Genomic DNA, 12,192 nt, shown 5'->3' on the forward strand with positions numbered 1-12,192 from the left:
GGGCCAGGGAGATAACGTCTACTGTGGACCGGTTGCAGCGATAGGCGAACTGCAATGGATCGAGACCGTCTGGGATGCTAACGTTGATTTGTTTCATGACTAGCCGCTCGAAGCATTTCATGGTCGCAAATGTTAGGGCCACTGCTCGGTAATCATTGAGGCACGCTACCTGATGTGCAGAGTGGCCCAGGGCACTTCCTTGCTCCAAAAAAACAATTCAAATTCAAATTTAATCCAATTGATAGTCTGTGCAAGATGAACATACTAGATCCAAGCTGATAAGAACAGTACGCATATATCGTCACAGACTTCATCAGTAAGTGTGTCAAGGACTGTGTGCCGAAGAAGACAATACAGGTATTCCCCAATCGGGGATCAATCCAGTTTGATCCTCCACTTAATCTTAGCCAAAACATGATACCCCATGTCGCCACCTACTCATTGTCTTCAAGGTTTCAACTATCATTCATATTTCTGAAATGTTTTTGCCCTTTCGGATCTTTTTGTCCACATGTTTTCAATATTCCTTCACACCTTCAGCCTCGTGCATTAAATTGGTTATGTCACAAGCCATTTGCACCTGCTAATCCATATTCAGTTATTGCTTCTGACTACCTTTTTTGTTGCCAAGAATCCTCTCCCACATTCTTACTGCCCTAACATGAGCATTAACCAATTATTTTTAACCATATCACTGGCATTTACAATGCTGGGATATCCCTGTCCCCATAATCCTTCATACAAGTGAAAGGAAAGGTCAATATGGGGCATTAATAGGAACCAAAGAGAGAACTGCAGTGGTAGGTGGTAGGATGAAGGGGCTGATCCAAATGTCTTGAAACTTTTACTACTGCGCTTTAAGCTCGTCATATTTTTTCTTAATTTTGAGAGATTTAATATTTTCTGCTTTCCCTTTTTAAATGAATAGATATCAATGAATGTGCACAATTTCCACACAATTGTCCCTTGAATTCTGTGTGCAACAATACAGTTGGATCATTCACGTGTCAGTGTAATAAAGGATATGAAGACACTAACTGCACTGATGTTGACGAATGCCAGAAATTTCTGTTTGATTGTCCTAATCACGCTGGCTGTCAAAACATACCGGGTTCATTTACATGCTCCTGTCTGCCTGGATATAAAGGAAATGAAACATTCTGTGAAGGTATGGACTGCAAAATCATATTCGTTACCATATTACAAACAACTTTAATGAATAGTTTTTTGTTGTCAAGAATCCTCTTTCACATTCTATTGTAAAGAGGTTAACACGTTTTTAAAATAATGTGCAATAGAATATTGTACAAGTGTTGAAGTTCTGAATCAAGTCATTATGCATTCTAAACCTTTTTATACAAATGTAACCAACTAAAAAAGTCTGTCAAGTACAGATGCAGATATTGAAATTTGAAATAAAAACAGACAATGCTGGAAACGGTCTAGCTGTATCTGTGGAGAAAAGAAATAGAAAACAATTCAGGTCATCGCCTTTTGATCCGTTCTGATGAAAGGTCAGCAACATAAACAGTTGGGTTAAATTATTATTTGTGGATCCCATTCCTGCCATTGGGAGGGTTGGTGGATCAGGAACTCACCTGCCAGTACTGGGGCGCAGAGGGCAACTTTTGTGGTGGTGGCTATTTAATTAGCAGGTGCGTTTCCAAGGCTGGAGGACCAATAGGAGTTCTTCTGGCATTGAGAAATCAGGAGTCCCAACAGAGATGGAAGCTTTCGACATAGGTAGGAGAAAGAGAGAGAACCTCAAAATTAAGGTCTTGTTCGAAGAGATTTAACATTTTAAAATCAACGGTGTGAATTTTTATTTTCTGGGATTAAGTAGTTGGAAGTAATTTAAATGTAGTGAATAAGTTTGTATCAATGAGCGTGCTTTTTGTAAATAGTTAGGACGAATAAACATTTTGAACTTTATATCAGCTAGATGTGATAGCATGAAAGGTGCAAGAGAAAAGGGTGATGGGTGGGGGTGGCTAGGTTGTCATGAGGTTGCACTAAGTTGGCTTAGGGCTAGAGAGATTCATGGGAAGTGTGTGGAGGGCTATAATGGCCAAGAGCCAATTAGAGACCATAGGTTGGCATGGAAGATATGAGGAGTACAGGAGTGGGGGTGGAATGTTAAGAGATTGTAAGGGTGAGAGCCAAAGGCCTGTGTTTTTTTCCCCTCTGTCTTACAAGTCTTGGAGAACCAAGGAGAGCCTCTACACCTATACCCAGCAGCCCATGTGGCTGCCTCCCATGGGGCTGTTTCTCAGACGTCAGTTGTTTGTGGAGTGGGATCTTTTCCCGATTCTGTCCTCTGTTCGGAGAGTGAAAAATCCAGGGCAAAGATGCCGCTGCTTCCGTTATTGTGAAGGAGCACCACTCCAATGGATGGTCAGCGACCACAGCTGTGGCCCTATGGCTATAGCAGCGTGTGGTAGTAGGGGAAGGGAGGGCCTGTTTGTAGTTAGGTGGAGTGCTGTCACCACATCCCCCAGCTCTGTTAGTTGGGTTGTCACCTTCAACTCTCAAGCTGTATTTTGGTCTCAGCAGGAGCCCTGTACTTCGAAAGCAAAATTCCAGTCTATGTCCACAGAGAGACTTTTTACAAGCCCTTTCCTTGGCCTAATTGGCTACCCACTACTTGCAGGATATTCATGCTGCCTCCATGAAAATTGCCTGGAGACACTTGGATCCATGGTGGCAGACCTGCAGATCACCTTGTAGTCAGAAATCATGGCTTCAACCACCTCCAGTCCTGCCTCCACATCCGAGTGAAAATTCAGTCTGTTCAATTTGTTTCTCCCTGCACAGATATTGCCTGGCCTGCTAAGCACAGACTAACCAATAGCGATTCACATTTTTAAGAACAAAGCAAAATCTATAAGGCTACATCAACGCAACTGCAAAAATAATTATGCTAAATATAAAGCAGTTTCTTCATCTTAACAGTTGTAAATACCCAGAGAATTAGAAAAGATTTTCCTTCTGTCAACTTCGAGAGAAAATCAGGTAGGGTTAGTGAATATGTACTTCTCCACACCCAATTTTCCTCCGTTTGCTGCAGTCAGCCAATCCGTTAGCCTCAGTCACACTATTTGGAACATCTGCCCCTGAATATCCTCGAAGTAGCTCAGTTGTGGATTTAATATTGGCAAAATCAAATTTGTTTTAATAATGTGCATCATCTAATGAACCGTCTTTGTTGCAGATATTGATGAGTGTGCAGATGGTACTGGAATGTGTCCTTCAAACGAGGTCTGTGAAAACACGATGGGAAATTATACTTGCAATTGCCCTACGGGATCTGAAAGGATAAATGGTTCTTGCCAAGGTAAATGTCAAAAAGGTTGTTAATTTGTGCCTTTAAAATGAACATATGACATAGGTACACAATATGGTACAAAGATTCCACGTAGGACATTATAAGGTACCTGCAGCTGATCTCGAAATAAACTAGGACAGGCTTTACAACCTTTATTTGCTCATAAGGGGACACATTTGCTTATTTTTCTCACTCAAGCGGCTAATGAAATCCTTTTGAAAAGACAAGGGCCGGGGGTCGGAGAATCCCCGGGGAGGGGCGCGAGAATAGTTTCAGGCACCCACGGGATTCCTGCCAACGCCAGTCGGGGGGCCATTAACAGATTGCCCCCCCCCCCCCCGGCGATTCTCAGGGCCCTGATGGGCCGAGTGGCCGACGTGTTTGGCCGAATCCCGCAGGTGTGGATTACTCACCTCCCACATGGCAGGACTTGGAAGGTGAGTGTGCGGGACCATCCTGGAGGTGGTGTGGAGGGATCCGATCCCGGGGGGCCCCCCACGGTGGCCTGGCCCGCGATCGGGGCCTACCGATCGGCGGGCAGGCTGGTTCTGTAGGGCCCTACATTACTCCGCGCCGGGGCTCTGTAGTGCTCTGCTATATTGCCCAGAATGCGCGGAAATACCTTGGCCGTTCTGCTGATGTGTGGAGTCGCCCGGGCCGTTCCCCGCCGGATGGAGCTGCAGGGATGACGCCGACGACAACCTAGCACCCTAGAAAGTTGAGAATTCTTCACTTTCTGGGACCGTTGACGCCGGAATCGGTGGCGCCGGTTTTCACGCCGACGTGGGGACAAATCCCCATTATTAGAGAATCCCGCCCGCCCAAGATTTGGCACAACAGTGAACTGAATTTCAAATAAATGTTGGAGGTTTTAAGGAAAGAAACAATTGCTGAACACAAGTAGAGTAATGCCACACACACAGCCTCTGTGCATGTGGATTTCCCTAGATCTGTCATGTGACTTCAGACAATCCTTTATGTATAAAGGGTTGAACACCTGGAAGTGTCAGGAGTGTGCAGCTGGAATTGGGTGGTGTTTGATAGCTATAAAAGAGAACTAGACATTATAAGAAACAACAGAGAATAATTTAATTGGGTGTCTGGAAATTTGTATAGGATAAATCCAGTGGGTGGATTAGTTTCTCTTTGAATATTCCACTACCTGCTCCTGTAGAGATGAGGGGAGATTTGGAAATAATTGGTCATTCTTCCAGTCTCAATGGTAGAACTATGAAATTCCCACAGAGTTAAATCACAAACATGAATAAATAAGAATAGCAAAGAGTGCTACACGCTGTATTGCACCCAAGACCTCACTGAGGAGTGGAAAATTGACCAGTATGACTGCACCGAGATGTCTTACTGAATCTTGAGAGTTTTGGGAACTGAATGATGATCAAGGACAAGAGAGCCAACCATAGAGCACATCTGCTCAGAATCTAGGCCGGAAATCTCTGGCCATTCATTGGCGGCGGATTCTCTGGTCCCACCTGCAGTGCAGCCTCACCTGCAGGATTCCTGGCAGCTTTCGGTGTCTTCACTGGGAATTCCCAGTGACAACGGCGGGAACAGAGAATCTCTTATTGTCATGAATCCGTCTAGCAACAGCAGCAAAACAAAAGTGAAAAACAGAGCAGGATACGAGATGTCCACCAACTGGTAGAAATCTGCCTCGATACAGCAATAAACAGTCTTCAAAAGGCCCCATTAGAATAGAACAGTACAGCACAGAACAGGCCCTTCGGCCCTCAATGTTGTGCCGAGCAATGATCACCCTACTTTTAAACCCACGTAACCCGTATACCTGTAACCCAACAATCCCCCCATTAACCTTACACTACGGGCAATTTAGCATGGCCAATCCACCTAACCCGCACATCTTTGGACTGTGGGAGGAAACCGGAGCACCCGGAGGAAACCCACGCACACACGGGGAGGACGTGCAGACTCCACACAGACAGTGACCCAGCCGGGAATCGAACCTGGGACCCTGGAGCTGTGAAGCATTGATGCTAACCACCATGCTACCGTGAGGCCCCGTGAGTTCATGAGAATTACTCCAACAACAATAATGTTTTGGAAAATTGACAATTGATCAATAATACTACATTCCAATCTATCCCAGTTCAAATTCAATTTTTAAAACCAAACTTATTGCACAATTATTTTGTTGTGTTTTAATTTCAGATATCAATGAATGCCTAAATCCAATCTATTGTCCAAAGAACGGGCAACGTTGTGTCAATACTGAACTCTCATTTAAATGTGAATGCAAGAATGGATTTAAAAATGTCAATGGAACATGTCAAGGTACCTAAAAATTGTAAAATTGCTTCACCTGAAATTATTGACAATTAGAAACTTATGGTAAATGCCAAGTCAGTATTGCACTAGTGTAATGGGATCTTTGAATCAATAGGTCAATCACAGTACAGTAGTTCTAAAATTACCACAACTGTTATTTTCAATTCATTCAGCTACTTATTTGATTTAACCTTTAATATTAAAGCAAAAGTGGCAAGTAATTTTATCTCATCACAGTTTATCAGCTGGGAGGACAGGCGACGAGGTGGGAGACCTTGTAAAATAATGGTAAATGTATTTGGAGGGAAACCAGAAATCTTCCTGAAACAACAGAATATTATTAATGCCTGGGATGGCAGCGGATTTGTGCAGCCAAGTAATTAGTCAGTTAATGGCCACTTCCCAGTAAGCCCACTACGTATATTGAGATATCCTTCCATCGGGTTCCTGGAAGTGCCATTCCATTATGGCCGGCCCATAGCCTATGCAGGCGGCCTCCTGTGGCTGCTCTTTGTTGCTGGAGAGTTCATCCTCCAATTGCGAGGGCCTGCCTACCTGCCAAGTGAAAAACAAAATGTCCTGGCCTTGGACGGCACTTCATCTAGGCATCAGCATCTTCCCCCTTCAGCCTCACTGTTGATGGTGCTGCTGAGACTGTGAAGCCACTGGCCTCCTGCCTGTGCTGACAGCTCTGAGGGGCAAGCCACCTTCCTCAATTGGATGGCAGCCCTGGCATCAGCCTCTTAATTGGCCCCCCGTATCCTACTGTCCTTCTATGAAGGCCCCGGATGCAGCTGTTGTCCCAGTGATGGGAATCCCTAGTTTTTGGTTAAAAAAAATAAAGCCTGGACGTGCATGCTTGAAGAGTGAAACTGGCTATGATTTCACGAGAATCATTCAGCTAAGCCCATATAGAACTTTCCATACAATAATGTATGTGCACACTGAGTAGGAATCCTGAAAAGTTTTCCTCTCAATAACTTTATGCGGAACTCAACTATAGAGCCAAGACCGGTCATTGTCTTTGCTGAGAAAGCAATAGCAATAAACAACAAATTTGGACTTTTCTATGTTTGTCTGAGCTGATTTCTTTGGGTGGGAGGGGGTGGTGGTGGTAGAAATATGTATGTTGTTGGTGCAGAAATGTGGAAAATTAAACCCATTTATTTCTGTTAATTTTTAAAAGTTTAATAAAGTCACATAAGATAGTTTTTTTGAAATTAAATGACCCACTGCCACATGAGGCCTATATGAGTGGATGCCCATTTACTAATATCAGAAATTATACTCTGCAGATATAGATGAATGCCTTAATGAAGAATTAAATAACTGCTCCAAAAAAGGTCTCTGTGCTAACCTTGACGGTACATACGATTGCCAGTGCAAGACTGGTTATTCTGGAAATGGCACTACTTGCGATGGTAAGCATAAAATCACTCAAAAGTATCATTTTGCATGTTAGCTTTGTTATGGGAAAATAAATCGGGCCCAAACTAAAATTGGCTCAAATCTTCTCATGACCAAGTCATCAGGGGAGGGTTGAGTGTGCCAGGACACACCTACGGCCATACTAGTCTGAAAACGCCCAATCTCGTCCGAGTGTGCCAGGACACTACGGATATCCTGATAAATTGCCTGAGAACTTCAAACTTCTGATGGAGTGATTTACACTGTGCAGAACCCTCGAGGAATGTCTCATTTGAGCAAGATAACCTACCTGCATACTTACCTTGGAAGTAACACATAATATACCTGGTTTAATTCCAGTGGTCAGTCAGCGTAACACAACTGGGCACCGTATCCAATCCACTCCACCCCCCCCCCTCCAATCACCTGACAATGCCCCAAATATACCCCCATCACCTGACTATTCATCTGACTTGATCCAAGATCCGGCCACCTGCTCCGACCATGCCCTTCTGCCTACTCTATTCTGACAACCCAACTGCCCCACCAACCTAACAAACGTCCCCTCTAATCCCGCCACCCATTTACCCACCTCATCCACTCAGCCACCTACCCGTTGATTCAATCAGTTACTGAAAGACTTGGACCTTCAAAAGAAAATCTTACCCATAGATAGCAGCCACTGGTAGTGAAAAGTGGAGTGTCTTTCTTCTTCCATCTCTTCATGCACCTAAATGACCTCCTCCTAGAGAAAGGCTGCAATGGACCTTGAGACTTCAACGAGGATCAGAAGACATGGCTGAAAAATCATGAAAGAGTTGTGTGCCACAGAAACCTTTGTGGGCAATATGAATGTGCTCAGCATTGACAGACTGGAAGATTTAGGCCATCAATTGTATCTTAACTCCATGGATAATTATCCAGGACAAGCAATCAAATTAGTTATTTTTGAAAGCAATTTAATTCATCATTTGGATGAACATTTAGGTTTAGTCCATAGCCAACATATGGAAAAGCAGGGATGGTGGATATTTATCAGATGTGAATCTTTGACATGTTAAGAGCTGTAATTTTCTATATGTCTCAGGAAGAACACAGAGAGAAATACTATTAATATAACCTTAGATTATCCAGATTCTCTTGGGAGTTAATAACTTTATATTCTGCACTATTCCATTAGATAACAATGAGTGTCTTGACAGCAATGTCTGTTCAGAGAACAATACCAAGTGTGTCAATTCTGAAGGCTCATTCAACTGTATTTGTTTAGAGGGACATGAAGGGCACAGCTGCACAGGCGAGGAATTTAATTATATATAGAAATATCTTTGAAACAATTGGTCCCACAACAGCTATTGTTTACAGTAGTCTGTCAACGCTGAATATGATGGCAAAATTAGTCAGATAATATCACAATGTTTTTAAAAAGCACACAGAAATGCATTAGAATGTGGTCCCATGCAGTCATGTTGTACAAACACACAGGCAACATTACTGTCACCCAGTGTATTAACAGATGTGTTATCCATTTAGAAAACTGAACAATGGTTACTTTGAAAGTGTGGGTAAAAGGAATTTAAGAATTTTAGTATACCTACAGTAATACTTTCAAGAGTAACGCTGAAATACTGACCCTGATATTCCTTAATTTGGTACTCGGGAAAGATTTGTTCGAACATTATCCGACGCATGATCTTCGGGCCTCTCCACATCAACAAGTGCAGAGCCCACGGCAGCAGGAACGGAAGCTGGAGCACTGTCATGTGAACAATTGGAGATGTTACCAGGCATACTGCCTCAGCTTTCCTCTGATCAAGGGCATCCACATCCAGCAGCACCTTTGGTATTGGTGATCCGATGGATGATGGATGATAAGACTACCAGGCTTAATAACAGAAAGGTTATGAGGACAGTGTCATGTGAGAGTACCTTTAATAAATAGGTGTTTATAAATGGGTGTATATATAAATATCTGTAGTGAGAGTACCTTTAAGAAATGATGTTTATTAGTGCAGTAATGTCAGAGAGTGGGTGGAGCTGGGCTGTCTGTCAGCGTTTTACGTTTATTTTAGGCTGTTTGCTGCAGGGTGTGTTTTAATTTTGTTTTCAGAGCTGGATAGCTGCAGTCACAGCTAGAAGGTGTGTTGGAGTCTCTCTCTGTAACCTAAAGACTGTAAATCGATCCTGGTGATTTAAAACTAATGACAGTAGTGAATTTTAACCTGATGTACTTCTGGTAAAAGGTGATTTAAGTCTTGTGACCTGATGTGCTTCTGGTAAAAGGTGATTTAAGTCTTGTGGATGTTAAAAGGAAAGCTTAAAGTATTCTTTGGGGGTTTTATTTGAATTAACGGTTGCTAAGATGTTCACTATGTTTCAAAAAGGTTAACTTGAGTTCATAGAATAAACGTTGTTTTGCTTTAAAAAGCACTTTTCCATTTTTGTTGTGCCACACCTGTAGAGTGGGACGTGTGCTCCCCATACCACAATCTATTAAAATTGTGGGTCAGGTGAACTCATGATATACTTTGGGGTTCTCTAAACTCTGGCCCATAACAACAGTCAGAGTTGCTAAATAATGAGGTTTTGGGCTTGCTTGAAAAGTAATAATGCTGCAGGACCAATTATATGACTTTTATTTAGTCAAAAAGATGACCCATCAATATTGAGAAGCATGGCATGTTCTTTTTTTTATTGCATTTCATTAAGTTAATTTGCACAATTGATGAAAGTGAATATGATCATAACTATTACCCCATGAGAAGTAATGCAATCTAAGGTTGGCATCAAGTCTGACCCAATCATTCATCAGAAAATTCTAAATTGCTGATGAAGTAATTATGCTTTTTTTTTTACAAGGGATGCATGAATAAACATCAGAATAAAGGGGGGAGGGAGTAATCCCAGAATAATATCCTGATGAGTTATATACAATTAAAGAGGCCAGTACAATAAAAGAGGCCAGTATTTAAAGATATCTTTGACATTTTTATCACTCTGAATTTGAAAATGTTGTCTCCTCCATGTTCACCGACCCACACCATGTAATCATTTCACTCTGCCTGCTTCAAATATCTGAAGGTCGACCACCTCATCCTTCCAGAATTTGGACACAGCTGCCTCAAAATCCTCTTCTCCCCATCTCGCTATAGTTGAATTCAGATTATCCCAATACCAAGTAATGTGCATCACGACTGCATCCTCACACCCCTCTTCAGGCAGTAGAACGCTCCACACCCAATACTTCCTCCTTAAACTGCCATGTTCATTTTTGAAGTCAAATCTATGATGGAAATTTTCATTTCTAATCGATATATTTTCTTGCAATTTTTACCATGAGCGCAGCAGGAAAAATACAATTTCTATCTATCGATCATATTGAATAGCTTTGGAATTAATAACAATATTCCTTCAGATGTGGATGAGTGCCTTGATGGGAATGTTCATTCATTGAGTGTGTGTCAATACAGAGGGTTTAATTCATTCCGCGTTCAAAACCCAGTGGAGGAATCTTCACTCCTCTGTTAAATAGAAAAAATAATAATTGTACAGCAATGGATAATACCAGTACAAGCACAACAGAAAGGGAGATTAGTTCACAGGGTTTCCAGAATACAAGAAATCAAAGTGCAGAGGGTGTTTCCTTCCTGGCAGGGTTCAGTCCCAATGGGTTTCTTGTTGGAGACATGAACATGAATATTGTTTAACTGAATGGGGCTGCTGCACAAGGAGCTGTGATTATAATATCACCCTCCCCCCGTAGGCCATCCTCGGGTCTGACCTAGCGGCTGCGCTAGATGGGCACAAATTCCAAAATGGCCCTCAAATCTCATGAGTGGCCAAAAACAGGATTTTCGCCGGCAAGATCTCAGTTTGAGATTTTCCCTGCTCCCCAACCCCCTGCGATGGCGAATATACATACTTCAAAATAATTTATTTAAATTTAGAATACCCAATTCATTTTTTCAAATTAAGGGACAATTTAGTGTGGCCAATCCACCTACACTGCGCATGTTTGGGTTGTGGGGGGAAACGCACGCAAACACGGGGAGGATGTGCAAATTCCACTTGGACAGTGACCCAAAGATGTGCATGTGGATTGGCCATTGTAAATTGCCCCTTAATTGGAAAAAATTAATTGGATACTCTAAATTTATTAAAAAAACATTATATACAGAAAAAAGAATATGTAACATCATTCCCCCCCTGCCCCCCCCCCCCCCCCCCCCCCCCCACGAGTTGCTGCTGCTGCTGACATTTAGTGCTCTCCTAGAAAGACGAGGAACGGCTGCCACCTCCAAGAGAACCCCGTCATGGACCCTCTCGAGGCAAACTTTATTTTCTCGAGACTGAGAAACCCAGCCATGTCACCAATCCAGGTCTCCACACTGGGGGGGCTTCGAGGATCCGTCTCCGGACTACCAGGGAGGCAAAGGCCAATATGTCGGCCTCTTTTGCTTCCTGAACTCCCGGATCATCTGACACACCAAATATCGCTATCTCTGGACTCGGCACCACCTAAGATCTTGGACATTGCTTTAGCAAATCCCTGCCAGAATCCCTTCAGAGCCGGGCATGCCCAGAACATCTGGACATGGTCTGCTGGGCTTCCCGCACACCTTGCACATCTATCCTCAACCCCAAAGAACTTGCTCATTCTGGTTGCCGTCATGTATGCCCAGTGGACCACCTCAAACTGGATTAAGCTAAGCCTGGCACATGATGATGAGGAATTAACCCTGTTTCGGGCATCTGCCCACAGGCCTTCATCCAGCTCCCCGCCTAGCTCCTCCTCCCACTTGCCCTTAAGTTCCCCCACTGGGGTTTCCTCCGCCTCCTGTAGTTCCTGGAAGATGTCCGACACCTTCCCCTCACCTACCCAGGTGCCGGAGACCACCCTATCTTGTATCCTGCGTGGGGGTAGCAACGGAAATGTCACCACCTGTTTTTTAAGAAAGGCGCTTACCTGAAGGCATCTGAAGGCATTTCCAGGGGGCAAATTGAATTTATCCTCCTGCGCTTTCAAGCTGGAAAAAGTCCCGTCTATGAACAGGTCCCCCATCCTTTTAATACCTGCCCTATGCCAGCTTTGAAACCCTCCGTCTCTCTTGCCCGGGAAAAATCTGTGATTGTTGCGCATTGGCGTCCAAACTGAG

The 12,192-nt window shown here is 43.3% G+C and overlaps 1 protein-coding gene across 1 annotated transcript in view; it reads left to right on the top strand.

Annotated features, from left to right (window-relative positions):
• Positions 1–12,192, top strand: part of LOC119975648 (mucin-4-like) — a 185,636-nt gene that overhangs the window by 84,738 nt on the left and 88,706 nt on the right. The window contains exons 27-31 of the mRNA XM_038815430.1: positions 929–1,168; positions 3,212–3,334; positions 5,513–5,635; positions 6,925–7,050; positions 8,217–8,333. Of these exons, the coding sequence (XP_038671358.1) occupies positions 929–1,168; positions 3,212–3,334; positions 5,513–5,635; positions 6,925–7,050; positions 8,217–8,333 (729 nt within the window). The remainder of the gene's footprint in view (positions 1–928; positions 1,169–3,211; positions 3,335–5,512; positions 5,636–6,924; positions 7,051–8,216; positions 8,334–12,192) is intronic.

This window comes from Scyliorhinus canicula, chromosome 13, assembly GCF_902713615.1.
Source record: "Scyliorhinus canicula chromosome 13, sScyCan1.1, whole genome shotgun sequence".
Lineage (NCBI taxonomy): Eukaryota > Metazoa > Chordata > Chondrichthyes > Carcharhiniformes > Scyliorhinidae > Scyliorhinus > Scyliorhinus canicula.